At 43.9% G+C, this 27,810-nt stretch overlaps 1 protein-coding gene and 1 long non-coding RNA gene across 2 annotated transcripts; both read left to right on the top strand.

Moving 5' to 3' along the window:
- The first annotated feature begins 282 nt into the window (after positions 1 to 282).
- LOC141727124 (uncharacterized) lies at positions 283 to 7,201 on the top strand. The gene is made up of 4 exons (XR_012578179.1): positions 283 to 992; positions 2,814 to 2,938; positions 3,777 to 4,098; positions 6,874 to 7,201. It is a non-coding gene; the product is annotated as an uncharacterized LOC141727124 (long non-coding RNA).
- Positions 7,202 to 14,358: 7,157 nt separating this feature from the next.
- LOC141727145 (RNA polymerase II elongation factor ELL2-like) lies at positions 14,359 to 27,387 on the top strand. Its single transcript, XM_074533062.1, has 9 exons — positions 14,359 to 14,487; positions 17,219 to 17,533; positions 19,355 to 19,479; positions 20,318 to 20,339; positions 20,510 to 20,639; positions 23,375 to 23,481; positions 24,780 to 25,133; positions 25,567 to 25,611; positions 25,746 to 27,387. The coding sequence occupies exons 1-9, from the start codon at positions 14,359 to 14,361 to the stop codon at positions 25,842 to 25,844; spliced, it is 1,326 nt and encodes a 441-aa protein (XP_074389163.1). The 3' UTR covers positions 25,845 to 27,387.
- The last annotated feature ends 423 nt before the right edge of the window (positions 27,388 to 27,810 follow it).

Raw genomic sequence — 27,810 nt, 5'->3', positions numbered from 1 at the left:
ACATTTCCCACAAAGCACAATGTGCTTAGGAGGTGCCATTTGTATTGATCTGTTCTGAGTGCTGTTTCGCCAAGGAGCCTGGCTCCAGGCAGACACCAGGTGCACATTCCCCTTCCAGGCACTCAGTGGCACTGCCTGCAGCAGTGAGCTGAGCCAGGCCCAGCCAGCTGCCCTGAGCAAAACAGGCTTTGACCTGGCTGTGGCTGCAGTCACCTGCCTGCAGGGACATCCCTGCCGCTGCAAGTGCAGCTCTTGCTCTGCCTTAGCCTAGTGCAGAGCATTTTTGGGCAGCATGGTGGTGGCTTTTTGGAGAGACAAAAGTTGACTTCTGAATTTCTCATTGGGGATGTGCTGTTTTACATTTCAGTGATTTGTGTGATTCTTGGTGGTGATCTACATAGATCCTAAGGGAATATTTAACATTGAGTTACTGGGGTGTGAGAACTGGCATTAGAGAGTCAACTGGAGAATTTTTACCACATCTACTTTAGGCTGGCACAAAAAATCTCAGGTGAGACAGGTCTGGTTGCTGGTAGAGTCCAGGGTACCTTTGCAACATGCTCCATACAGGACCAGTTAGGGACTAGGTTTTTTCACAGAATCAGAGAATATGTGAGTTCAAAGGAATTCCACAAGGATATTCAAAATCAGCTCTGTCCCCAAGACATTTTAATCAACTCTTTTGCGTTCTGCCAACTTCCCATTTGACACTTCTTTTTCTGCTTTCCTTTCCTTTGGGAAAACAAGCAGATGTGAGAAGAGCCAAATCACACACTTCATGTCCCGCCCCTGAGGAGAAGAGAACAAAGCCCACGAAGCCTGCAGAGAATGAACAGAAGCCTTGCAGTGCTGTTTATCGGCGACCCTACAGGGACAGGGTGATTCATTTACTTGCTCTGAGGACTTACAAGAAGCCAGAGTTACTTGCTCGCTTGCAGAGAGATGGAGTCATGCAAAAGGACAAGGGCACCCTTGCCAAGATCCTTCAGCAGGTGAGATGGTGGAGTTTGTGCCAGCATTATTACCACCACACTCTTCTTTTCTTCCTAATTGTCACTTGTTCCTCTACTCTTTAAATTGCATCTGGACAAATAAGTTTGGAAATGCTCCCTGTTAAAGTTTTTCCATCAACTTCATCCAGAGGTCTCAAGCTGCAGGTCCATGTGACAAAAAGAAAGAAAACTTGAAAATTTTGGGGCATTGTTGTTTTTCTAGAATAGCTGGCAATGAGTAACACTTTGTAATGTTGTTGCTCCTCATGCCTTATTCCATTCTCTTTCTTTTCTGTGCACTGTTTAACTGCTTCAAGGAGTAACTTCACAGGGGTTCCTTGATTGTGTGAAATGGTTTATGACTGCACTTAAAATTTCCTGGAAGAAGTTCCAGGGCAGAGGAGTTCAGGAACTGCAGAGGCCAGTATTTCATTTGAACACAGTTAGTGGCCTCTCTATAGTACTTGACTTCTCTGGGATCTGTGGGGATTTTCTTCCAGGGGTGTTCCAGGCACATCCTCCATGATAAAGATGGTAGCCAAACTTTGAGCAGAGGGTTTCTTTGCTGTCACGTGGTTTAAATATTCCCTCTTCTTGGAACTCAATTAATCAATAACTTCTCCAGTGGTCCTTTAAATTCCACTGGTATTTGATTTTCACAGCCAGCAATAGGATGCACATGCATTGAAAGATGCAATATTTCTCTCATTCCCTTTTCAAAATTCCCTTTTCCCCTAGAGTGTTGCTGAATTATGCTGGCATTAATATATCAAGTGGGAACATTTCCTCTTTAGCTAGGCAAACAGTGTCTTGGAACTTAGTCAAGGGAGGAAAATTCAATACAGTTTCGGTTGATCCCACAGTGACTTTTAAGAACTCATTCCCTGAACCTGGGAAGTTTGTTGCTAGGTTTGCCCAGGGCAGTGGCAGGCTTTTTCATCCTGAAAATATTCACAATATAACGAGGGCCATGTTCTGCGCTCCCAGCTGAAGTAGCCCATTTAGATTTCAAGTTGATTATACATTTTCAAAGCTCAGCTCCTAAGAAGGCAATGGATGGAAACATTTTTCCTGTTCCATTGCAAAGTTTGACGAGATTTCTGTGGTGTCAGTGTGCTGTAGGAGGTGTGAACTGCCTCAGGGTCCAGGTTTGCATTCTGAAAGTTCTGTGTGAGCAGCCCTGCAGCCTGAGATGCCTTGCTCAGGCTTTTGTGGACATCAGAGTAAGTGGGGCTTTATTTTGTATAGGTCTGAAATGGACAGTGTGAGCTTGCTGAGATGTGGTACACACACCCTTGCTTCCCTTCCAACACAACCTGAGTTCAGCTTTGAAGAAGTGAATCCCTGATTCTGGGTATCTTTGTTACTTTTACATTTCTTTTTCTGCTGTGGGCAGACAGGCATCAACACAGACCCAAATTATGAATGTTTATCATATTTTCAAGAAGAAAAGTCAAAGTTGTGACAGATGTTAGTGGTGTCTTAGATGAGTTATTCAGTGTGTTTGAGGGTTCAAATTGATGGAGACTTTCCCAATGGGCTTTTCTGTGGAACTCTGAGCAGGTGTCAGGGGATGAAGTCTAAACCTGCACTTTTGATATCAGTGGTCTTCAGGTTTTACTACCTCAATTTACTTTTTGGAGGTGACTTTGTATTTGTCTTGAGGAAGGTATGATCCTCAATTCATTTACACCTGGGCATGTGCGCATTGATTAATTGAGACAGAGTGCTCACAAGCAGCTGTTCAGGACCAATCACATTTCTCTAGTTTGCATGCAGCAAGCATAATAAAGATTTGTTTTCCTACACGTCTGCCTGTAGGTAGCCAAGTGGAATGCAAAGGATAATTGCTTCAGTCTGAAGGAACATCTATTTCAAACCCTTCAGACTGATTGGCCTGGCTACACCGAAATAGACAGACAGAAGCTGAAGTTAATACTTTCTCGGTAAGTTCAGTCACTCAGAGAAAGGAAAAAAGAGAAATCCCTGGTTAATGAAGCTTAGACTGTGAGAATATGGTGCCTGGCCCTGCACAGGACACCATGAGAAGCACAGCAGGTGCCCAAGAGTGTTGTCCAAAGACTTCTTGATGCCTCCTGCAGTGACCATTGGCCTGGGGAGCCTGTTGCAGGGCTCAAGCACCCTCTGGGCCATGAATGTTTTCCTGATATCCTGCCTAAAGCTCCCTCAACTCAGCTTCATGCTGTTTCCTTCAGTCCTGACACTGAAGGACTCTGTTTTCCCTGCAAGGAGCGAATTTGGACAGTTGATACTTAGGCTTTGTAACATGAAATATTGGCCCATCCATACAGAAAATCAGCTCCATCTCAGAACACCACCAACACCAGTCAAGCGTTATCTCCAGGGCCTTCTGAGAGAGATGCTGCAGTAAGACCAGCTCAGGTATTTTGTGCATTTTTAACATTCTGGACTGTATGGTAAATTTTAGCAGACTTGCTGGTGGTGCAAGATTGTCATCTGAATGATGTGCAGGACCTTCTCATTTGGGGAAGCCTTTGATGGAGCTCCTGAAGGGAGTGTCTTTCTTCCAAAGAATTTTAGCTACAGTCTTGAAGTAGGACATGCTGAGTGCTAAGATGGGAATGTAGGAATGAGACAGAGCCTTTATTTACCTGCAGAACTTCTGGTTTGAATGCTCTTTTTAGTGTGGAAAGATGTGTGTTCAAATTGGCCCAGTTCAGAAATGCTGCTTTTCCAGACTGGGAGCAAAGTTTGATCCTGATCATATAAGTTAATGAATGAATGATTTTGTTATTGATGCAGAAACGGCCTCTGGCTTCTGACTGTACCAGTCCTGTGACGAGCAAGAAGAGGAGAATTGGCCACCAGCCCAGTCCTGTCCAGCCAGCAGCTGGTGGCCACTTTTCTTCCTTCCTTCTGCCTTCCACATCTCTGTTCTCTTCGGACATGTCTCCAAGTGCCGGCTCTGTTTCCCCGTGCACCCATGTGGTGCAGCAAACAGAGAAATTTCGGAGCTCCAGCATCCCAAAAACTGCCAGGGAGCAGAAGGAGATCCCCAACTCAAGTGGGGAGAAAAATGAACTGGGGAGGCTGAAGCAGTGGCACCGCCTGGATTTCGATGAAGGTATTGATGTGCTGGTTTTCCTGACTCCTGTGTGGATAAGTGTGGTGTAAAGATTTGGTAATTCAGAGAAGCTTCTGCCTAAATTAAGGTGCAAGCATGACCCTTTTCCACAGGCAATAGTAAAAATGTTATTGAACAGGAAACGCAAGCTAGGGAGATAGGAATGAGAGAAGAGAGGCAGGGGAAGGGGAAGAGAGAGACATCAAGTGGGGAGATATCATCACCACATGGACTCTCTGTTGTCCAACCTGTCCTTCTTAACCCTTGGTCTTCTCAGTGGTGGGGGTCCCCAGGTCTCTCTGGAGGTACCACCTTTATACTGTCCAAGATTCGAGGATTCACAGGGTGGTCACAGCTTGTTCCCACATCTTGGGCTAGAAGCCATGCAAGCACTGATTTTCCTTACCCACAGTCTCTACAGTGGAGGTTTTTGTCTGGTGTCTTAATTTTAAACCCTCACCTCTGTTAGGCAAAGGCTTTGTGCTTTTATTCTTGCCAATTGTGCTTCTCTCAAATTCCTGTTGTGGTGGCTTATCTTATGGGAACATCCTTCTTTGAAGGCATTCTGAATTAGTTAATTGTGCTCTTGCTTTCCACCTTGTGGAAAGGGAGATTTGAAAGTCAGCACTGGATACACGAAGGCACTGCTCTACATTACTGCTATACCATTCTCTCTGCTGGATGGTCATGAAAAATCAAGACTTTTTTATTTTTTTCCCCATTATATTACATTGTAACTCTTGGTTTAAAAGGTAAAAACAGCAAAGCCCAGAACTTGTGCTGCTGGAACCTTCTCTAAAAGTGCATGGATTTTTAGAAATTTTCTCTCAAAGTAGTGCAAAACCAATCAAGAACAAATGAATTTGAAATAGATTTCTTTGGGGAGAAGCCGGTTAAAAGGAAGAGCCAGACACTAGAAGCCAGAGGAAATGGATTATTTTTCTTTCCATCAGGTTTCTAGTAAAATGCCAAGTGTTGGCTGAGACTGCACTTTTTCAATCAGCAGATTTTCAAGACTGCATGATGAAGGCAGAAACCTGTCACACATGTATTGCAGACTAGTTGACTGAAACCTGTCAATCAAATCTCAGGGATTCCATGGTTGTTTGTTGAACTCAGCCTTTTCATGGAAACTTCAAAAGCTACAAAACGCAAGCTGTGGTTTCCTGGAGTTCTACTTTGAACTGGGCTGGGAGTTTCCTCCCCATCCTAGCTGCAGAATTTATTTTTTCAAAAGCTGTGGAAGTGGTACAGACTGAAAACAACATTGAAAAGCTAAACAGAAACACATAAAGAATGCTTGATTTCTGATGACAGGGACACACCCAGCAGGGCAGAGTTCAGTTGCTTTGTTAAATCTGGGGATTGCCTCCTTTGGAGTTTGACCTTGCAAATTCCAAGTTGGGTTCAGCCTGGAGGCAGGTTTGGAGTGTGCAGATGCCTCTTGCGAGTGGTGGTGTGCTTGTAGAAACAGGTGCTTTGAGATGGCCTTTCCACATTTCTTCTGGACATACACACGGTGCCTACAAACTTTGGAATGCCTTTGGAAGGATTTCTGCTTGAATCTATAAACACATGAGCAGCTTTCTTGAAGAACCAGTTCCCAAACTCTGCCCAGCTATGAAGGAAAAATATGTGCTGTGTTTCAAGTGGGGGCTTAGGATGCTTTCATATGGACTGAGCCATGAGAGGAAATGCACTTTTGGAAATGAAAAGCTCACAGCAAAGCTGTTCTTCCAAGTTTTATTGAACATACTATGACTATTGGTATTTCTGTCCAGTTGTATTACCACTTTTCCACTTCTTTTTATACTTCTGCTATACAAAGGAAATCAACAAAAGCAAGTGGACGATCACACAACAGCTCTTTCCTCAAGAATTGAAGCTCAGGTAGCTTAGAAATTGTCAAGAATGGCTGAGTTTTAGCAAAATTCCTTTATGCAAACAACGGCAGTGGAAGCTGATAAGGAATGGAAAGGAATATGTGGGAATTTTATGCTTGACACAAAACTTGAAATAGAAAGCCGAGAGAGATTTCCAAGCTCCTGAGTATTCCTTCCTGTTTCAGCTGACTTTTCCTTATGGCAGTTCTCTTTATTATCATGGTAATTCTTGAACATTTCTTTGGAAAGAGGGCTTCAAGGTTATGTGTGCAATGCTTCCCAAGAGGCAAAGGGCAAGTCACAAATGCAGAGCTGTTTCCTGCCCCAACCTGCCACATTAATGAGAAGCACTGAGTTTTGACTGCAGGATATTGGAGTCTTAGTGCCAGTAAGCCCTATAGAATGGAATTGGCTTTCCTGCTGACATGAGTGCAGGCTCTCATCGGAACTGTGGGCCTCTGGAAGCAGCAGGGAAGTGGGGATAGAAACATGGCAGTAAAAGAACTTCAGCTCTCTTCTTTCTTTTTTGTTGGAACCTCGACGTTGATTTCTCTCAAGCTGTTGTCTTTTGAAGCTGCATAATTTTCTGCATGGCTGTGCAGATGGCTGTGCAGATGCCGCCTCATGCCTTCAAATAGGAAAAGCTGAGCTGGGGCTAACACTGTGGGAATGCACAACCTGTAGAATACAGTGGCCATTCCTTCTATCTACCTCCCAGGCAGGGCTACTTTGGAGAAGGTCTTATGTGCCCTATTGTTAAAAGTTGTTAATGCTTCTGAGTAATTTGCTATGAGAAGAACACTGAAGGACTTTTTCAAGACTATCCAATGGGGTTCTTTTGAACTTTTGAAGACCTCCTGATGACGGATGTCAAAATTCTGCTTCTCTGCAGGAGCAAGAAAAGAGACTTCCATTACCTCCACATGCTCTGCAATAAGCGACCAACCAGACTACTTGAGGTGAGCAAAGTAGCCGTTAACTCTTGCAGCTTTCAGTGGGGTGCAGTGTCCAGCTCTTTCCTGTGGTGAAAGGATGAGTTTGAGCAGATTTATTTGGGCCTGGAAAGCTCAGAGCAGAGATGAACACGGAGGTGGGTTAGGCCCAGACGGACTCTCCCTTCCTGCAGTGCAGTTGCACAGGCTCAGCTGCAGCAGTGGTGCTGCATCCCTACATTGAATTTGCAGTGCAGGAGGGGAGGGAGAAGTGTGTGTGTGGTGAAACACTGGAAATTGCTGCCAGCTTGTGTGAGAGCAGGGATGTTGTCAAGGGCAGTCAGGCCTCCTGCAGCTCTGGGGCTCTGGGGCAGCTGCGGCCTTTGGAGCGGGCACGGCAGGGCCCTGGCTCACATTGCGCCAGTGCCTCCCAAAATGTAGCAAGGCATCTGGAGTTTTCTTTTCAAACTCCTCCTGCACACTAGTCAGGTGTATCTGGGATGCATGCTTGGCACAAACTGCTGTCTGTCCTGGGATTGAACTTCATCCTGTTGAGGATTTACTGCTTGTAAATATTAATCTCTGGATGATTTGAATTATATATTCCCATGTGAAAGGTGTTTCTGTGCTCCAAAAAGAACAAGATCTTCAGGCCCAGAGGAGAAGAAGTATTGGTGTGAGAGTGTTGGGAAGTGGGATCAATTCTTCTCATTGCCATTTCAATTGGATTTGTATCTTGAGTTTGATAAACGTCACGCCTGTTGATGTGAGGGAGAAGGGATTGAAGAATATTTGACTCCCATCAGTGTCTTTAGGCATTAATGAATTTGCCCTCTTTAGGAGCAGATGCTGTTTGGGTAGTAGCTGTAGTTTCAGACTGATATAGAGATTGTTTTTGTGGCTGTGTTACAAATACCTCAGTTCCATGGTCAGTGATGCAACTGCTGTCCACTAGAAGAATCAAATATTATCATTAACACTGCTTTGGTGTTAGACAGTAAAGAATGTAGCTCAAAAGTCCAACTCTGTGCACTCAACTCCATAAATGCATTCCCTGACAAATATGTTTTAGAGATGTATTGTCACAAGTAAATGTAATTAATTTAAGCTTTTCCTACAGAGAAGAGATAATAATTTAGTAATGTATCTCCTCTTCCTGAGGCTGCTGGGTTTGTTTGTCCTTTGACATTTGAAATTAAAGGAAATGTTTTCTAAGTGTGCTTCACTTACTAATGAAGAAAACCTCCACAATGTAAACTATTAGTAACTAAGTGTCATAGAAATGTGACTGATTCCTAGAGTTACCTGACTGCATTCCCTTGAAGCACATGAGCTTGAAAGTAGAAACTGTCAGTCCCAGAGCATCAGACTCAAAGCTTGGGTGTCTGTGTTTGGCATTACCCTGTGCTTGGTGTAATATTACACATGTATTTTTTGGACTAGAAACATACTGGAATGTTCTCTTAGAGTTCACGCATAGAAAAATGGTCTCATTTTTTCCCATTAGAAAATACGTAGCCATTGTCTCCTTGGAGCAACGCCAGCGCTACAAGGATGACTTCCATGCAGAGTATGAGGAATACCGGAATTTACACTCTGTGATTGACAGGACCACAAAGAAATTCAGACAGTTTCAGGAGCAATGGAAGTCTCTGACTCCAGGCTCTGAAGCCTATCAGGTAAAGAAGGATAAAACCATGAAGACTGGTTCATCATCACGGCAGTGTTTTTGATTCCCTGGAACTGCTCAGTGAAACAATGGGAACCTGCAGAATTGGCATATATGCTCAGACACTGCTTGGGCTGGTTCTGATTTTTGCAAGGCCCTGCCCAAAAGCCCCCGTTTGAGCTGTCTATGATGAAACAGAAAGGGAAGAGGTGTCCCAAGCAGAGTCTTAGAGCATGGGCTCCTTCTGTTGGCTATTGAGAGGCTTAATTGCAGATCTTGGGTGGTGCTGGTTGAGGGAGATTTGTTCTTGCAAATGTCCCAGAAGAGTGGTGGCTGACAGAGAAGAAAATGTCTGGAGTTAGACTGAGTGAACTTTTAGTGTTTTACCAAAGTTTGCATTTTATGCTGGTGAAGAAACATTCCTCATGTTTATTTTCTTGTAGAGGCTGCATCATCAAATCCTAGCAGATTATCAGCAGCTACAACAGGTACGTGAGACACCAGAGCTGCAGGGCCATGGTAACTGCTGAGTCTGCCTCAAGGCTTTTTTAAAGCAAAGGACATGAGAGTGTAGACTCTGCAGAAGAGTTTGCATGCCCTAATTTTGCTTTCTCCTTCACAGGGTAGCCCCAGCTACTCTGAAATGAAGAGCAGGTGCCAGTACCTCCACAAAAAGCTGGCCCATATTCAGAGGCGCATTTCTGAATATGACCAGCAGTGAGTGGAGTCCTGGCACCAGACATCTGCTTCAGCCTGGTGACATCTGCAGACCCCAGATTTTTTATTTCAACTAGAAGATTAGGTTTTAGGATTTTTTAAGTTAGTATTGAACAGTAGGTTATGTTAGCACTGAGCCGTAGAATATTTCTTAAAATCTTGGATTAGTTCAAAGAAGTTTAGTTAGTTTAAGAAGTTGAAAGATGATAGTGTTGAATGTTAACAATAAAGAACTCTCACTGTTTATAAGTCCTTCTCTCATTGTTGCTTCTATGATATCTGGAGTGGATTTCTTCTGTCAATTCTGTTCTTCAAGTCTTAAGTTTGTCCACTGAGATAAATTTATCAGTAGAGGGTGGAAGCCCACTACCTGTACTATGAAGTTATGCACATTTTAAGAATCGATTTTGGCTGATGGAAATTCTTTATAAGTTTTGGGGTGTTTTTTTGACCTTTTTCTTGTTTATGCAAAATCTTTGCCTAAGTGGTGAAAGACATTGAAGTTTGGACAAGTCTGTCAGCAAATCCCTTTGTTTTGGAGGGTTACAGAGGAGTGCACATGAGCTGCTCTCAGCTGTCATCTGAAGCAGCTCTCAAAACAGATTTTAAGTCATGGCCTTCCCTTGTCAGTGAGCCAAGGAATATATCCAGATCTTTGCAAGAGTTTTGTAAAATACGTAGAGTAGTGTTGGAGTCAAGGTACTTCAATGGGTTTTAAAGAGAAATTGCGTTCAAGTGGCCCTGTGGAAATGCTGTCCATTTCTTTGCATATTTAAACCAGTCTGTCTCAACCAGCCTTTCTAGAGAGACACAGATCTTGATTCTTTTACAGATCTCTGGGAACTTGGAATAAAGACCTTTTCCTAAGTTTTCTGCCATTTATTTTTTAGCTTAAACGGTAGACTTGTTACCAGAAAAACCTTAACCTTCTTTTGGGGAAGAATATGAAATTGTCTGAGGCAGGAAAATGTTTGGGAACAATCACTGGGGCCTTTGAATGCCCCTTTCTTCCTTAGAGAGGATTCTACAAATTCTCAATTGTCTCCATGCAATGATGTTAATTCCCTACGTGAGAGATTTTCGAGTGTTTTCTGATTGAACACCTGAGCCATCGTTGCCCTTCTGTTCTCCTTCAAGGGAAGTTCATTAAAATGTCACCTCTTAAGCCCTGAAATTTGGGTCCATTTTTGCCTGGGTCAGGGGTTGCTGCTGCAGCTCTGCAGCGCAGCAGCCCCAGGAACGCTGCTGTGGGGGACATGGGGTGAATTGTGCTGGGGAGCCTCCCCTTGGCCTGGTGGCTGCTGCTGGTTGACAGAGCATGCAGGAATGCTGGTGGTGAGGGTGGGCTGAGAGTGAGGATTTTTCATACTTACCCCTTCATGACCTATCTCGCTTTTTATGGAATTTCTTCTAACTAATTTTACACTGCATAAAGAAGTTATATTTCCATGCTTTTACAAGTCTAATCTTCATATTCCCGGCTGACTCTATTTTCCCTTCCAGTTTCTTGTGTGTTGGGGCAGGCTGCCCTTTGGGGAAGATGTACGAATGCACTGGTCCCATCCCCTTTTACTTCTGGAAAGGAAGTGTTTAGGAGTACTTGAAATGGTCCTTTCTACTTTTCTTTAAGTGGCTTGTTACTGTGCTTTATGACATAAGACACAGTCCCCAGGTTGATTAGAATATACCTGAGCATCCAAAGTTCTCAGGGATGCTCATACCCAAAATTTCTGCAGAGATGAGAGTACTTTTTGCAAAGAAGGTAAAAAGGGACCTAAATGCTTATTTCCTATCACATAACTTTCTCTAGAAAGGATTATAATTTGGTATTGTCTTCCATAGAGCATTTCATGTGGCATGACTTTTCTTTAAAAGCCACTGGAGTTCTGATTCTCAACAGTGGCAGGGAAAGCACTTTTGGCCACTTTAGTGAGGTTTCCTGGAAAATGTTACTCATTTGTCTTTGTAGGCTCTGATTTGCTCTTTCAATCTTGCTGCTAGGGTAAGATCTCCATGGGCTAAATAAGTTTCAGTTAACTGGGACTTTTTAAATAAATTTTGTACAGTGTCAGCTATGAAATGAGAATCACTATCTGCTGGCATACCAGAAGGAATCCTTACTCTTAGTAGTATTTTTTATTTTTAACTGGAAGTATTTCTCTGACTTTGTTGGTGTGACAAGGAAAAGCCTCTGGCCATGCAGAAAATGTGTCCATTAAACCCAATAAGTATTTATATTTACTTCTTCTTAACTCAGAAAAATGTCCTTGTCATTAATATCTGGTACTACTTCCCTGGTTTGGGATCCAAAAAGGCAGTCTTTTGTAAAACTGTGCATTGATCTGTAAGCAGATTTTAAATTTCAGTTGTCACAGTCCCTGTCAACCTAACACTAAGTAGCTGCCTTAGCAAACTGTCTACTGTACCTTCAATACCCCAATGGGTTTCTTTATGTTTGTCTTCTGCAGTTTGGCTCATTATTGCTTGAGGCACCCTAACTTGTTGATTTCTTGATACCTACCACCCTTCAGGACCAAATTAGACATTTAAGGATTTTGCGGAATGTTTTCATCATAGTGTTCTGTGTGTGATTTGGAAAGGTTCCCAACTTTGGAAAGAATTGCCAGCAAGATGCTTTGTTCTGCCTCCTCTCCAGCAGTTTTGTCTGCTCATCAGTCTCCTGGGCTTGTGTGAACTGTTGAGCTTTGCAGTGCATTATTGCTACTTTAGCAGGAAACTTGATGCTCCCAAAGCTGTCCCTGTTTGATTGGAGATGCTGATTCCTTACAGAAGGATTGAGGAACACAGCAGGGTTCAAGGCAGTAGCTGTCTTTAGCACCATATCTTTTGTTCCAGGAGTACCCCCTGTTACTTTAGGAAAACCAGTGAGCTCCTTTTTGCTCTACACCAGACATTACCATGTGCAGCACACATAAACAGACACATTTCTTCCCATGTGTTTTCAAGTCTATTCTATCAACCAGGACTGTGCTGGCTCCTGCTCTCAAGGGCACTCTTCATCCCTTGGAGACAATGTTTAGATGTTCTTTTAGGAAATATGCTCTTTTCCAAAGGGTTCTTTCCTGCATTCCCAGTCTTTGAGATAAATATGGATTTATTGTACAAGGCAAAGGCACTCATGTATGAATAGTGCAAAGGGATCAGTCAAATCTGGTAACTCCAGAACCGGGGTTGTCATCAATGTCTTTTTAAGCTATGGAAAGGCTGTTGGACTTCCCGGAGGGTAACACCTCATGAGATTCCCTTCAAGGTTCATACAGAAGTTTTTCCAACAGTCCACAAGTGGGGATCCATAACAATCACAATCCAGTCATTCCCAAAAAGGGACACTGTTCTTTTCCTTTCTGTCTCCAAAACTACACTGCCCCTTTGACTGTGGCAGCCAGGAAACCAAACATGGGCACACGTGGATATGGTCTTGAAGACAAAGAAAATATTTTGTGACATGGAAAATGAGCTTTGCATGCTAATATTCAAGCCATTCTCAATGGCATGTTTTATTCCCTCTCCCTGTTATGGATTCTGTGTTGCCAGCTGACTGAGATCAGGAGTAAGTTTGGATAAGGGGAAAATGTAAGTCAAATGATCAGAAGCTGAGTATAAAACATTTCTCCAGATGTGTCAGTAATTTCAATGGCCACCTGCAGTCAGCACAACTGTCAGCCTGGAATTGTGTTCATGCTCCTCCCTGGCCTTTCCATGTGTGCTCCTCCTGCAGAGCACCTGGGGGCCTGGGCATGCTGCTGGCTTGTTTCCCTTGAGGAGACTGGGATGAGGAAGGTCAGGGGGTTGTGACAAAGAGATGACATTTGAGTGATCGTGTACGTGCTGGAAGCCTCACAGACTGACGGGCCCATGACAGGATGGCCCAGAGCTGTCAGGGCTGCGCCTTGGTGACCTGGTTAGAGGTGTTGAGCTGCTCCTTTGCCTCAGAGAGAGCCAAGTGCAGCACTTTTGTTCAGAAACACTTCATTAGCCCTGCTTTGCACAGCTGCCGCTACTGGGGTTGGTGGGGTGCCCCTTTCCTCACTTGGAAATGAGCAGAGTCAGTGATGGGACAGGGCAGGGCATTCCCTACCTGTGCCCATTGTGAAATCCCTCTGCCCGGACTGTGTCGTGTCCTGCTCCTCAGTGACATCCCGGCCAGCCTGGCACATGGAACCCCCCGTTTCCAAGGACACGTGGCCATTGTCACCGGCACAGGGCAGGACCGCTCAGAGCCTTTGGTGGCTGCAGCGAGAGCGGGGGTGTCAGAGCCACAGCGAGTGTTTTTCCAACTTGGCTGGTTGCAGCACCCGTTGTTCAAGAGCCCAATCCACCCACGGCGTGGAGGTAATGATTTACAGTTCTGTGCAGGAAGGGTGGCTCAGGGACAAATTCACAAAGGCAACAGCGCAACAACCAGAACATTTCAGTGTTTATACATTTGAGCAAAGAAAGGAATTAGTGTTCATTGACTCTAAGTTTCCCTAATTCTCTCCAAAATGAGTATACTTTCTGCTGTTTGGTAATGACCCTCTCCCTTCTTATGCTCATTAGTCTGCATGCCCAATCTCCCCTTATTCACAGTGAGGTTCCTTGCGTAAAAAGCTGGAACGGCCTTTTTTCCCTGACAGAGCTGATTCAGCACAGTTGCTGCATTGCCTTTATCAGATAATTCCTTCTTTCAGGGGTTCTGCCAAATGTCCTTATGTCCATAAATTCTACTTTCTTTGTGTCCACCATGAGTGGTGCATCCCTCTTCCCAGGCCTTGCTAACCTGCCCTGTGTCTGAGGTCACTGAAGCCTGTCAAGCCTTCCACCTCAACAAGGCAATTCAGCCAAGAAGTCGCCTGCCTTTCCAAGGCCTGGCCATCGCTTCCAGCTTGTTGGCTAGTTCTTGTTTCATGGCAATCATCTCCCTTCTTGTTGATGAGCCTTGGAAGCCACAAAGGACAAGCATCCAGGAACACATTTTCCTAAGTAGTATTCTGCATTTGCAGATTATTCAGCAGGATCAGTGTCTGTGTGGGAGCTGGAGCAGCCGAGGCAGAGTGGGATGGCGGAGCTGCGGGCCTGGGCAGGATCCAGTGAGTTCCGCAGGGCCCCAATCCGCACTGCGTCCCACAGGGTCCCCACCGGCACTGCCATGAGCGTCAGGGTGAGCCAGAGGTGCCAGGAGCAAGAGGTGAGGGGCAGGTGTGGGGCTCTGTGGGTTGGCAGCGGGTGGGGGCTTGGCCATGATGTTGGTGTCAGGTGCTGCTGAGCCCGCGGGAGCTGTTGGACAGGGCTGGGGCCCCACTGGTGCTCCAAGGGCCCCTTTGAGGCAGCTGCCCGGGGGGAAGCGACGCACACGGATGACACAGAGGAGGTGTCTGTGGAAGTGGGAGATTGTCTGCAGGAAGTGGTTCTCAGGTAATGATAGGGAGAAGGTGCCAGTGGAAGTGGGAGGTTGATTTCACGGTTGCAAGTGGCACTCAGGGATGATACAGAGGAGGTACCAGTGAAAGTCAGATATTCTCCATGCTGTGACACTCAGGAAATTCATGCTCTGGACATGGCTCATGGCCAAAATGCATGGATTTCTCATGGTTCCCAGTTTGTATGGAACTCACTGAACACGTAAGGGTAAAGGAAACTGTCTAAATTTTTTTCAAGTATTAGGAATAGCCATTATTTATTCCTAGCTGTCATGCATAGTGGAGAACTGCAGCCACATGCACCTCATCTCAAATCTTTTCTAATTATTGATACACTTTTTGTAAGCATAGAAATTTATTTTCATTTCTTCTTAATTGCGGAATTCCTTCCATAGAGTAATATTTTATCTTCTATTGTGTAGTGATGTCTCCCTCCTCATGGTAATTAGTCCACAAGTTTCAGTCCATTTATCATGGCTTTTAAGATTTTATTTCAGCCAATTTTGCCTTCCAAATTAGGCAGATGGATGGCAGTAATTGTTTTTGTAAAAAATATGCTTGTGTCAATAGACATCTGAGTGATTTTGAGTTCCAATGGGACATGTCATAATCTGTACTAAATGATGAGTTCAGCCAGGCACCCAAATTTTGTAATCTCTGACTAACTTAGGATGAACTATTTCCTATAACTTAGAATAAAATATTTTACATCTATGGAAATAATTGCATCTAGAGCTGAGGAAAAGAGAAAGGGTTTTGGGGCCTGTTACAGTTGAAATTCATCTTTTTGCAGTTGAAGTTATTCTTGGAGCTGACTCCAGGATGTACTTCCTTAATGCCAAATAAATCCCAGTGTCAGGTGCTGCCCTGACTTTCAAATCCTTTGTGCCCCTCTCTGGATTTTTAGCTTAGCACTGACCAGTTCACTTGTACTCAGGCACTTGATTTCAAGGGAAGCTTGTGCCTATAAATTCCAGCAATTGGGAAAGGATGACTTGCTACTGGAGGGCTTGGCTGCATTAGAGGCCAAGTGAGGGTGGATCTCTCAGGGCACTTTTGTAGCCGGCTGCTTTCAGAGGGAGAGCTGTGTCAAAGCAGCCCTTTTTGACGCTGTGACAGCAAACCTTTGCAAATACAGCTCTTGTTAAAAATGGAGGGCCTAGTTAATCAGCAGTAATGAAGATTAGGCTGAAGATTTTACAGAAAATTTCTTTCCCATTTTAGCCAAATACCAGCGAGGCGTCGCACAGTGGAAGTGCACAGGTTGTCAAATTGTATAACCCACTTGGAGGTATGGTTGGCTTTCATATTTTGCTCAATGTCCGTAAGATTTTCCACTTGGTAATTCATTTTTGCAGCATATTCATTGAAAAGGGGATCTCTTGTGTTCAGAGATCTCAACCTGGAGGTGGTTTGGCCTCAGGTCAGACTTGCAGTCACTTGTCACTGCATTCAGTCACTGGTTTGTTTTCCCCTGAGAAAGCCTGCCTGTATGTTGTTCCCGTACTGCCTGATGGGTTGGAATTTGGAGCATGGAGGTCAAGATTTTTACCGTCTTATGCACTTAAATTCACAGACTTGGAAGTTAAGGTTTTGGAAGACCTATCAACTGTCTTTAACCATTGAAATTTAATTGGGAAATGGAAAGAAAATTACATTGAAGAAGTTGCATAGAGAATTTCCTATGTTCAAGACCGAAACCATACTTGATTGAATTATTTGTCTTGGTCATTAATAAGTGAATGTTGCCCCAATACTACCTTGGGCTCTTCTCAAGGAAATTGAAAGGAATATATTGATGTCATCTTGCCCACGGATTCCAACATTTCCCACAAAGCACAATGTGCTTAGGAGGTGCCATTTGTATTGATCTGTTCTGAGTGCTGTTTCGCCAAGGAGCCTGGCTCCAGGCAGACACCAGGTGCACATTCCCCTTCCAGGCACTCAGTGGCACTGCCTGCAGCAGTGAGCTGAGCCAGGCCCAGCCAGCTGCCCTGAGCAAAACAGGCTTTGACCTGGCTGTGGCTGCAGTCACCTGCCTGCAGGGACATCCCTGCCGCTGCAAGTGCAGCTCTTGCTCTGCCTTAGCCTAGTGCAGAGCATTTTTGGGCAGCATGGTGGTGGCTTTTTGGAGAGACAAAAGTTGACTTCTGAATTTCTCATTGGGGATGTGCTGTTTTACATTTCAGTGATTTGTGTGATTCTTGGTGGTGATCTACATAGATCCTAAGGGAATATTTAACATTGAGTTACTGGGGTGTGAGAACTGGCATTAGAGAGTCAACTGGAGAATTTTTACCACATCTACTTTAGGCTGGCACAAAAAATCTCAGGTGAGACAGGTCTGGTTGTTGGTAGAGTCCAGGGTACCTTTGCAACATGCTCCATACAGGACCAGTTAGGGACTAGGTTTTTTCACAGAATCAGAGAATATGTGAGTTCAAAGGAATTCCACAAGGATATTCAAAATCAGCTCTGTCCCCAAGACATTTTAATCAGCTCTTTTGCGTTCTGCCAACTTCCCATTTGACACTTCTTTTTCTGCTTTCCTTTCCTTTGGGAAAACAAGCAGATGTGAGAAGAGCCAAATCACACACTTCATGTCCCGCCCCTGAGGAGAAGAGAACAAAGCCCACGAAGCCTGCAGAGAATGAACAGAAGCCTTGCAGTGCTGTTTATCGGCGACCCTACAGGGACAGGGTGATTCATTTACTTGCTCTGAGGACTTACAAGAAGCCAGAGTTACTTGCTCGCTTGCAGAGAGATGGAGTCATGCAAAAGGACAAGGGCACCCTTGCCAAGATCCTTCAGCAGGTGAGATGGTGGAGTTTGTGCCAGCATTATTACCACCACACTCTTCTTTTCTTCCTAATTGTCACTTGTTCCTCTACTCTTTAAATTGCATCTGGACAAATAAGTTTGGAAATGCTCCCTGTTAAAGTTTTTCCATCAACTTCATCCAGAGGTCTCAAGCTGCAGGTCCATGTGACAAAAAGAAAGAAAACTTGAAAATTTTGGGGCATTGTTGTTTTTCTAGAATAGCTGGCAATGAGTAACACTTTGTAATGTTGTTGCTCCTCATGCCTTATTCCATTCTCTTTCTTTTCTGTGCACTGTTTAACTGCTTCAAGGAGTAACTTCACAGGGGTTCCTTGATTGTGTGAAATGGTTTATGACTGCACTTAAAATTTCCTGGAAGAAGTTCCAGGGCAGAGGAGTTCAGGAACTGCAGAGGCCAGTATTTCATTTGAACACAGTTAGTGGCCTCTCTATAGTACTTGACTTCTCTGGGATCTGTGGGGATTTTCTTCCAGGGGTGTTCCAGGCACATCCTCCATGATAAAGATGGTAGCCAAACTTTGAGCAGAGGGTTTCTTTGCTGTCACGTGGTTTAAATATTCCCTCTTCTTGGAACTCAATTAATCAATAACTTCTCCAGTGGTCCTTTAAATTCCACTGGTATTTGATTTTCACAGCCAGCAATAGGATGCACATGCATTGAAAGATGCAATATTTCTCTCATTCCCTTTTCAAAATTCCCTTTTCCCCTAGAGTGTTGCTGAATTATGCTGGCATTAATATATCAAGTGGGAACATTTCCTCTTTAGCTAGGCAAACAGTGTCTTGGAACTTAGTCAAGGGAGGAAAATTCAATACAGTTTCGGTTGATCCCACAGTGACTTTTAAGAACTCATTCCCTGAACCTGGGAAGTTTGTTGCTAGGTTTGCCCAGGGCAGTGGCAGGCTTTTTCATCCTGAAAATATTCACAATATAACGAGGGCCATGTTCTGCGCTCCCAGCTGAAGTAGCCCATTTAGATTTCAAGTTGATTATACATTTTCAAAGCTCAGCTCCTAAGAAGGCAATGGATGGAAACATTTTTCCTGTTCCATTGCAAAGTTTGACGAGATTTCTGTGGTGTCAGTGTGCTGTAGGAGGTGTGAACTGCCTCAGGGTCCAGGTTTGCATTCTGAAAGTTCTGTGTGAGCAGCCCTGCAGCCTGAGATGCCTTGCTCAGGCTTTTGTGGACATCAGAGTAAGTGGGGCTTTATTTTGTATAGGTCTGAAATGGACAGTGTGAGCTTGCTGAGATGTGGTACACACACCCTTGCTTCCCTTCCAACACAACCTGAGTTCAGCTTTGAAGAAGTGAATCCCTGATTCTGGGTATCTTTGTTACTTTTACATTTCTTTTTCTGCTGTGGGCAGACAGGCATCAACACAGACCCAAATTATGAATGTTTATCATATTTTCAAGAAGAAAAGTCAAAGTTGTGACAGATGTTAGTGGTGTCTTAGATGAGTTATTCAGTGTGTTTGAGGGTTCAAATTGATGGAGACTTTCCCAATGGGCTTTTCTGTGGAACTCTGAGCAGGTGTCAGGGGATGAAGTCTAAACCTGCACTTTTGATATCAGTGGTCTTCAGGTTTTACTACCTCAATTTACTTTTTGGAGGTGACTTTGTATTTGTCTTGAGGAAGGTATGATCCTCAATTCATTTACACCTGGGCATGTGCGCATTGATTAATTGAGACAGAGTGCTCACAAGCAGCTGTTCAGGACCAATCACATTTCTCTAGTTTGCATGCAGCAAGCATAATAAAGATTTGTTTTCCTACACGTCTGCCTGTAGGTAGCCAAGTGGAATGCAAAGGATAATTGCTTCAGTCTGAAGGAACATCTATTTCAAACCCTTCAGACTGATTGGCCTGGCTACACCGAAATAGACAGACAGAAGCTGAAGTTAATACTTTCTCGGTAAGTTCAGTCACTCAGAGAAAGGAAAAAAGAGAAATCCCTGGTTAATGAAGCTTAGACTGTGAGAATATGGTGCCTGGCCCTGCACAGGACACCATGAGAAGCACAGCAGGTGCCCAAGAGTGTTGTCCAAAGACTTCTTGATGCCTCCTGCAGTGACCATTGGCCTGGGGAGCCTGTTGCAGGGCTCAAGCACCCTCTGGGCCATGAATGTTTTCCTGATATCCTGCCTAAAGCTCCCTCAACTCAGCTTCATGCTGTTTCCTTCAGTCCTGACACTGAAGGACTCTGTTTTCCCTGCAAGGAGCGAATTTGGACAGTTGATACTTAGGCTTTGTAACATGAAATATTGGCCCATCCATACAGAAAATCAGCTCCATCTCAGAACACCACCAACACCAGTCAAGCGTTATCTCCAGGGCCTTCTGAGAGAGATGCTGCAGTAAGACCAGCTCAGGTATTTTGTGCATTTTTAACATTCTGGACTGTATGGTAAATTTTAGCAGACTTGCTGGTGGTGCAAGATTGTCATCTGAATGATGTGCAGGACCTTCTCATTTGGGGAAGCCTTTGATGGAGCTCCTGAAGGGAGTGTCTTTCTTCCAAAGAATTTTAGCTACAGTCTTGAAGTAGGACATGCTGAGTGCTAAGATGGGAATGTAGGAATGAGACAGAGCCTTTATTTACCTGCAGAACTTCTGGTTTGAATGCTCTTTTTAGTGTGGAAAGATGTGTGTTCAAATTGGCCCAGTTCAGAAATGCTGCTTTTCCAGACTGGGAGCAAAGTTTGATCCTGATCATATAAGTTAATGAATGAATGATTTTGTTATTGATGCAGAAACGGCCTCTGGCTTCTGACTGTACCAGTCCTGTGACGAGCAAGAAGAGGAGAATTGGCCACCAGCCCAGTCCTGTCCAGCCAGCAGCTGGTGGCCACTTTTCTTCCTTCCTTCTGCCTTCCACATCTCTGTTCTCTTCGGACATGTCTCCAAGTGCCGGCTCTGTTTCCCCGTGCACCCATGTGGTGCAGCAAACAGAGAAATTTCGGAGCTCCAGCATCCCAAAAACTGCCAGGGAGCAGAAGGAGATCCCCAACTCAAGTGGGGAGAAAAATGAACTGGGGAGGCTGAAGCAGTGGCACCGCCTGGATTTCGATGAAGGTATTGATGTGCTGGTTTTCCTGACTCCTGTGTGGATAAGTGTGGTGTAAAGATTTGGTAATTCAGAGAAGCTTCTGCCTAAATTAAGGTGCAAGCATGACCCTTTTCCACAGGCAATAGTAAAAATGTTATTGAACAGGAAACGCAAGCTAGGGAGATAGGAATGAGAGAAGAGAGGCAGGGGAAGGGGAAGAGAGAGACATCAAATGGGGAGATATCATCACCACATGGACTCTCTGTTGTCCAACCTGTCCTTCTTAACCCTTGGTCTTCTCAGTGGTGGGGGTCCCCAGGTCTCTCTGGAGGTACCACCTTTATACTGTCCAAGATTCGAGGATTCACAGGGTGGTCACAGCTTGTTCCCACATCTTGGGCTAGAAGCCATGCAAGCACTGATTTTCCTTACCCACAGTCTCTACAGTGGAGGTTTTTGTCTGGTGTCTTAATTTTAAACCCTCACCTCTGTTAGGCAAAGGCTTTGTGCTTTTATTCTTGCCAATTGTGCTTCTCTCAAATTCCTGTTGTGGTGGCTTATCTTATGGGAACATCCTTCTTTGAAGGCATTCTGAATTAGTTAATTGTGCTCTTGCTTTCCACCTTGTGGAAAGGGAGATTTGAAAGTCAGCACTGGATACACGAAGGCACTGCTCTACATTACTGCTATACCATTCTCTCTGCTGGATGGTCATGAAAAATCAAGACTTTTTTATTTTTTTCCCCATTATATTACATTGTAACTCTTGGTTTAAAAGGTAAAAACAGCAAAGCCCAGAACTTGTGCTGCTGGAACCTTCTCTAAAAGTGCATGGATTTTTAGAAATTTTCTCTCAAAGTAGTGCAAAACCAATCAAGAACAAATGAATTTGAAATAGATTTCTTTGGGGAGAAGCCGGTTAAAAGGAAGAGCCAGACACTAGAAGCCAGAGGAAATGGATTATTTTTCTTTCCATCAGGTTTCTAGTAAAATGCCAAGTGTTGGCTGAGACTGCACTTTTTCAATCAGCAGATTTTCAAGACTGCATGATGAAGGCAGAAACCTGTCACACATGTATTGCAGACTAGTTGACTGAAACCTGTCAATCAAATCTCAGGGATTCCATGGTTGTTTGTTGAACTCAGCCTTTTCATGGAAACTTCAAAAGCTACAAAACGCAAGCTGTGGTTTCCTGGAGTTCTACTTTGAACTGGGCTGGGAGTTTCCTCCCCATCCTAGCTGCAGAATTTATTTTTTCAAAAGCTGTGGAAGTGGTACAGACTGAAAACAACATTGAAAAGCTAAACAGAAACACATAAAGAATGCTTGATTTCTGATGACAGGGACACACCCAGCAGGGCAGAGTTCAGTTGCTTTGTTAAATCTGGGGATTGCCTCCTTTGGAGTTTGACCTTGCAAATTCCAAGTTGGGTTCAGCCTGGAGGCAGGTTTGGAGTGTGCAGATGCCTCTTGCGAGTGGTGGTGTGCTTGTAGAAACAGGTGCTTTGAGATGGCCTTTCCACATTTCTTCTGGACATACACACGGTGCCTACAAACTTTGGAATGCCTTTGGAAGGATTTCTGCTTGAATCTATAAACACATGAGCAGCTTTCTTGAAGAACCAGTTCCCAAACTCTGCCCAGCTATGAAGGAAAAATATGTGCTGTGTTTCAAGTGGGGGCTTAGGATGCTTTCATATGGACTGAGCCATGAGAGGAAATGCACTTTTGGAAATGAAAAGCTCACAGCAAAGCTGTTCTTCCAAGTTTTATTGAACATACTATGACTATTGGTATTTCTGTCCAGTTGTATTACCACTTTTCCACTTCTTTTTATACTTCTGCTATACAAAGGAAATCAACAAAAGCAAGTGGACGATCACACAACAGCTCTTTCCTCAAGAATTGAAGCTCAGGTAGCTTAGAAATTGTCAAGAATGGCTGAGTTTTAGCAAAATTACTTTATGTAAACAACGGCAGTGGAAGCTGATAAGGAATGGAAAGGAATATGTGGGAATTTTATGCTTGACACAAAACTTGAAATAGAAAGCCGAGAGAGATTTCCAAGCTCCTGAGTATTCCTTCCTGTTTCAGCTGACTTTTCCTTATGGCAGTTCTCTTTATTATCATGGTAATTCTTGAACATTTCTTTGGAAAGAGGGCTTCAAGGTTATGTGTGCAATGCTTCCCAAGAGGCAAAGGGCAAGTCACAAATGCAGAGCTGTTTCCTGCCCCAACCTGCCACATTAATGAGAAGCACTGAGTTTTGACTGCAGGATATTGGAGTCTTAGTGCCAGTAAGCCCTATAGAATGGAATTGGCTTTCCTGCTGACATGAGTGCAGGCTCTCATCGGAACTGTGGGCCTCTGGAAGCAGCAGGGAAGTGGGGATAGAAACATGGCAGTAAAAGAACTTCAGCTCTCTTCTTTCTTTTTTGTTGGAACCTCGACGTTGATTTCTCTCAAGCTGTTGTCTTTTGAAGCTGCATAATTTTCTGCATGGCTGTGCAGATGGCTGTGCAGATGCCGCCTCATGCCTTCAAATAGGAAAAGCTGAGCTGGGGCTAACACTGTGGGAATGCACAACCTGTAGAATACAGTGGCCATTCCTTCTATCTACCTCCCAGGCAGGGCTACTTTGGAGAAGGTCTTATGTGCCCTATTGTTAAAAGTTGTTAATGCTTCTGAGTAATTTGCTATGAGAAGAACACTGAAGGACTTTTTCAAGACTATCCAATGGGGTTCTTTTGAACTTTTGAAGACCTCCTGATGACGGATGTCAAAATTCTGCTTCTCTGCAGGAGCAAGAAAAGAGACTTCCATTACCTCCACATGCTCTGCAATAAGCGACCAACCAGACTACTTGAGGTGAGCAAAGTAGCCGTTAACTCTTGCAGCTTTCAGTGGGGTGCAGTGTCCAGCTCTTTCCTGTGGTGAAAGGATGAGTTTGAGCAGATTTATTTGGGCCTGGAAAGCTCAGAGCAGAGATGAACACGGAGGTGGGTTAGGCCCAGACGGACTCTCCCTTCCTGCAGTGCAGTTGCACAGGCTCAGCTGCAGCAGTGGTGCTGCATCCCTACATTGAATTTGCAGTGCAGGAGGGGAGGGAGAAGTGTGTGTGTGGTGAAACACTGGAAATTGCTGCCAGCTTGTGTGAGAGCAGGGATGTTGTCAAGGGCAGTCAGGCCTCCTGCAGCTCTGGGGCTCTGGGGCAGCTGCGGCCTTTGGAGCGGGCACGGCAGGGCCCTGGCTCACATTGCGCCAGTGCCTCCCAAAATGTAGCAAGGCATCTGGAGTTTTCTTTTCAAACTCCTCCTGCACACTAGTCAGGTGTATCTGGGATGCATGCTTGGCACAAACTGCTGTCTGTCCTGGGATTGAACTTCATCCTGTTGAGGATTTACTGCTTGTAAATATTAATCTCTGGATGATTTGAATTATATATTCCCATGTGAAAGGTGTTTCTGTGCTCCAAAAAGAACAAGATCTTCAGGCCCAGAGGAGAAGAAGTATTGGTGTGAGAGTGTTGGGAAGTGGGATCAATTCTTCTCATTGCCATTTCAATTGGATTTGTATCTTGAGTTTGATAAACGTCACGCCTGTTGATGTGAGGGAGAAGGGATTGAAGAATATTTGACTCCCATCAGTGTCTTTAGGCATTAATGAATTTGCCCTCTTTAGGAGCAGATGCTGTTTGGGTAGTAGCTGTAGTTTCAGACTGATATAGAGATTGTTTTTGTGGCTGTGTTACAAATACCTCAGTTCCATGGTCAGTGATGCAACTGCTGTCCACTAGAAGAATCAAATATTATCATTAACACTGCTTTGGTGTTAGACAGTAAAGAATGTAGCTCAAAAGTCCAACTCTGTGCACTCAATTCCATAAATGCATTCCCTGACAAATATGTTTTAGAGATGTATTGTCACAAGTAAATGTAATTAATTTAAGCTTTTCCTACAGAGAAGAGATAATAATTTAGTAATGTATCTCCTCTTCCTGAGGCTGCTGGGTTTGTTTGTTCTTTGACATTTGAAATTAAAGGAAATGTTTTCTAAGTGTGCTTCACTTACTAATGAAGAAAACCTCCACAATGTAAACTATTAGTAACTAAGTGTCATAGAAATGTGACTGATTCCTAGAGTTACCTGACTGCATTCCCTTGAAGCACATGAGCTTGAAAGTAGAAACTGTCAGTCCCAGAGCATCAGACTCAAAGCTTGGGTGTCTGTGTTTGGCATTACCCTGTGCTTGGTGTAATATTACACATGTATTTTTTGGACTAGAAACATACTGGAATGTTCTCTTAGAGTTCACGCATAGAAAAATGGTCTCATTTTTTCCCATTAGAAAATACGTAGCCATTGTCTCCTTGGAGCAACGCCAGCGCTACAAGGATGACTTCAATGCAGAGTATGAGGAATACCGGAATTTACACTCTGTGATTGACAGGACCACAAAGAAATTCAGACAGTTTCAGGAGCAATGGAAGTCTCTGACTCCAGGCTCTGAAGCCTATCAGGTAAAGAAGGATAAAACCATGAAGACTGGTTCATCATCACGGCAGTGTTTTTGATTCCCTGGAACTGCTCAGTGAAACAATGGGAACCTGCAGAATTGGCATATATGCTCAGACACTGCTTGGGCTGGTTCTGATTTTTGCAAGGCCCTGCCCAAAAGCCCCCGTTTGAGCTGTCTATGATGAAACAGAAAGGGAAGAGGTGTCCCAAGCAGAGTCTTAGAGCATGGGCTCCTTCTGTTGGCTATTGAGAGGCTTAATTGCAGATCTTGGGTGGTGCTGGTTGAGGGAGATTTGTTCTTGCAAATGTCCCAGAAGAGTGGTGGCTGACAGAGAAGAAAATGTCTGGAGTTAGACTGAATGAACTTTTAGTGTTTTACCAAAGTTTGCATTTTATGCTGGTGAAGAAACATTCCTCATGTTTATTTTCTTGTAGAGGCTGCATCATCAAATCCTAGCAGATTATCAGCAGCTACAACAGGTACGTGAGACACCAGAGCTGCAGGGCCATGGTAACTGCTGAGTCTGCCTCAAGGCTTTTTTAAAGCAAAGGACATGAGAGTGTAGACTCTGCAGAAGAGTTTGCATGCCCTAATTTTGCTTTCTCCTTCACAGGGTAGCCCCAGCTACTCTGAAATGAAGAGCAGGTGCCAGTACCTCCACAAAAAGCTGGCCCATATTCAGAGGCGCATTTCTGAATATGACCAGCAGTGAGTGGAGTCCTGGCACCAGACATCTGCTTCAGCCTGGTGACATCTGCAGACCCCAGATTTTTTATTTCAACTAGAAGATTAGGTTTTAGGATTTTTTAAGTTAGTATTGAACAGTAGGTTATGTTAGCACTGAGCCGTAGAATATTTCTTAAAATCTTGGATTAGTTCAAAGAAGTTTAGTTAGTTTAAGAAGTTGAAAGATGATAGTGTTGAATGTTAACAATAAAGAACTCTCACTGTTTATAAGTCCTTCTCTCATTGTTGCTTCTATGATATCTGGAGTGGATTTCTTCTGTCAATTCTGTTCTTCAAGTCTTAAGTTTGTCCACTGAGATAAATTTATCAGTAGAGGGTGGAAGCCCACTACCTGTACTATGAAGTTATGCACATTTTAAGAATCGATTTTGGCTGATGGAAATTCTTTATAAGTTTTGGGGTGTTTTTTTTGACCTTTTTCTTGTTTATGCAAAATCTTTGCCTAAGTGGTGAAAGACATTGAAGTTTGGACAAGTCTGTCAGCAAATCCCTTTGTTTTGGAGGGTTACAGAGGAGTGCACATGAGCTGCTCTCAGCTGTCATCTGAAGCAGCTCTCAAAACAGATTTTAAGTCATGGCCTTCCCTTGTCAGTGAGCCAAGGAATATATCCAGATCTTTGCAAGAGTTTTGTAAAATACGTAGAGTGGTGTTGGAGTCAAGGTACTTCAATGGGTTTTAAAGAGAAATTGCGTTCAAGTGGCCCTGTGGAAATGCTGTCCATTTCTTTGCATATTTAAACCAGTCTGTCTCAACCAGCCTTTCTAGAGAGACACAGATCTTGATTCTTTTACAGATCTCTGGGAACTTGGAATAAAGACCTTTTCCTAAGTTTTCTGCCATTTATTTTTTAGCTTAAACGGTAGACTTGTTACCAGAAAAACCTTAACCTTCTTTTGGGGAAGAATATGAAATTGTCTGAGGCAGGAAAATGTTTGGGAACAATCACCGGGGCCTTTGAATGCCCCTTTCTTCCTTAGAGAGGATTCTACAAATTCTCAATTGTCTCCATGCAATGATGTTAATTCCCTACGTGAGAGATTTTCGAGTGTTTTCTGATTGAACACCTGAGCCATCGTTGCCCTTCTGTTCTCCTTCAAGGGAAGTTCATTAAAATGTCACCTCTTAAGCCCTGAAATTTGGGTCCATTTTTGCCTGGGTCAGGGGTTGCTGCTGCAGCTCTGCAGCGCAGCAGCCCCAGGAACGCTGCTGTGGGGGACATGGGGTGAATTGTGCTGGGGAGCCTCCCCTTGGCCTGGTGGCTGCTGCTGGTTGACAGAGCATGCAGGAATGCTGGTGGTGAGGGTGGGCTGAGAGTGAGGATTTTTCATACTTACCCCTTCATGACCTATCTCGCTTTTTATGGAATTTCTTCTAACTAATTTTACACTGCATAAAGAAGTTATATTTCCATGCTTTTACAAGTCTAATCTTCATATTCCCGGCTGACTCTATTTTCCCTTCCAGTTTCTTGTGTGTTGGGGCAGGCTGCCCTTTGGGGAAGATGTACGAATGCACTGGTCCCATCCCCTTTTACTTCTGGAAAGGAAGTGTTTAGGAGTACTTGAAATGGTCCTTTCTACTTTTCTTTAAGTGGCTTGTTACTGTGCTTTATGACATAAGACACAGTCCCCAGGTTGATTAGAATATACCTGAGCATCCAAAGTTCTCAGGGATGCTCATACCCAAAATTTCTGCAGAGATGAGAGTACTTTTTGCAAAGAAGGTAAAAAGGGACCTAAATGCTTATTTCCTATCACATAACTTTCTCTAGAAAGGATTATAATTTGGTATTGTCTTCCATAGAGCATTTCATGTGGCATGACTTTTCTTTAAAAGCCACTGGAGTTCTGATTCTCAACAGTGGCAGGGAAAGCACTTTTGGCCACTTTAGTGAGGTTTCCTGGAAAATGTTACTCATTTGTCTTTGTAG

Source organism: Zonotrichia albicollis, chromosome Z, assembly GCF_047830755.1.
Source record: "Zonotrichia albicollis isolate bZonAlb1 chromosome Z, bZonAlb1.hap1, whole genome shotgun sequence".
NCBI classification, from domain to species: Eukaryota; Metazoa; Chordata; class Aves; order Passeriformes; family Passerellidae; genus Zonotrichia; species Zonotrichia albicollis.
The sequence above is the reverse complement of the archived record's forward strand: the minus strand, read 5'-3'. Positions and strand labels throughout refer to the sequence as shown.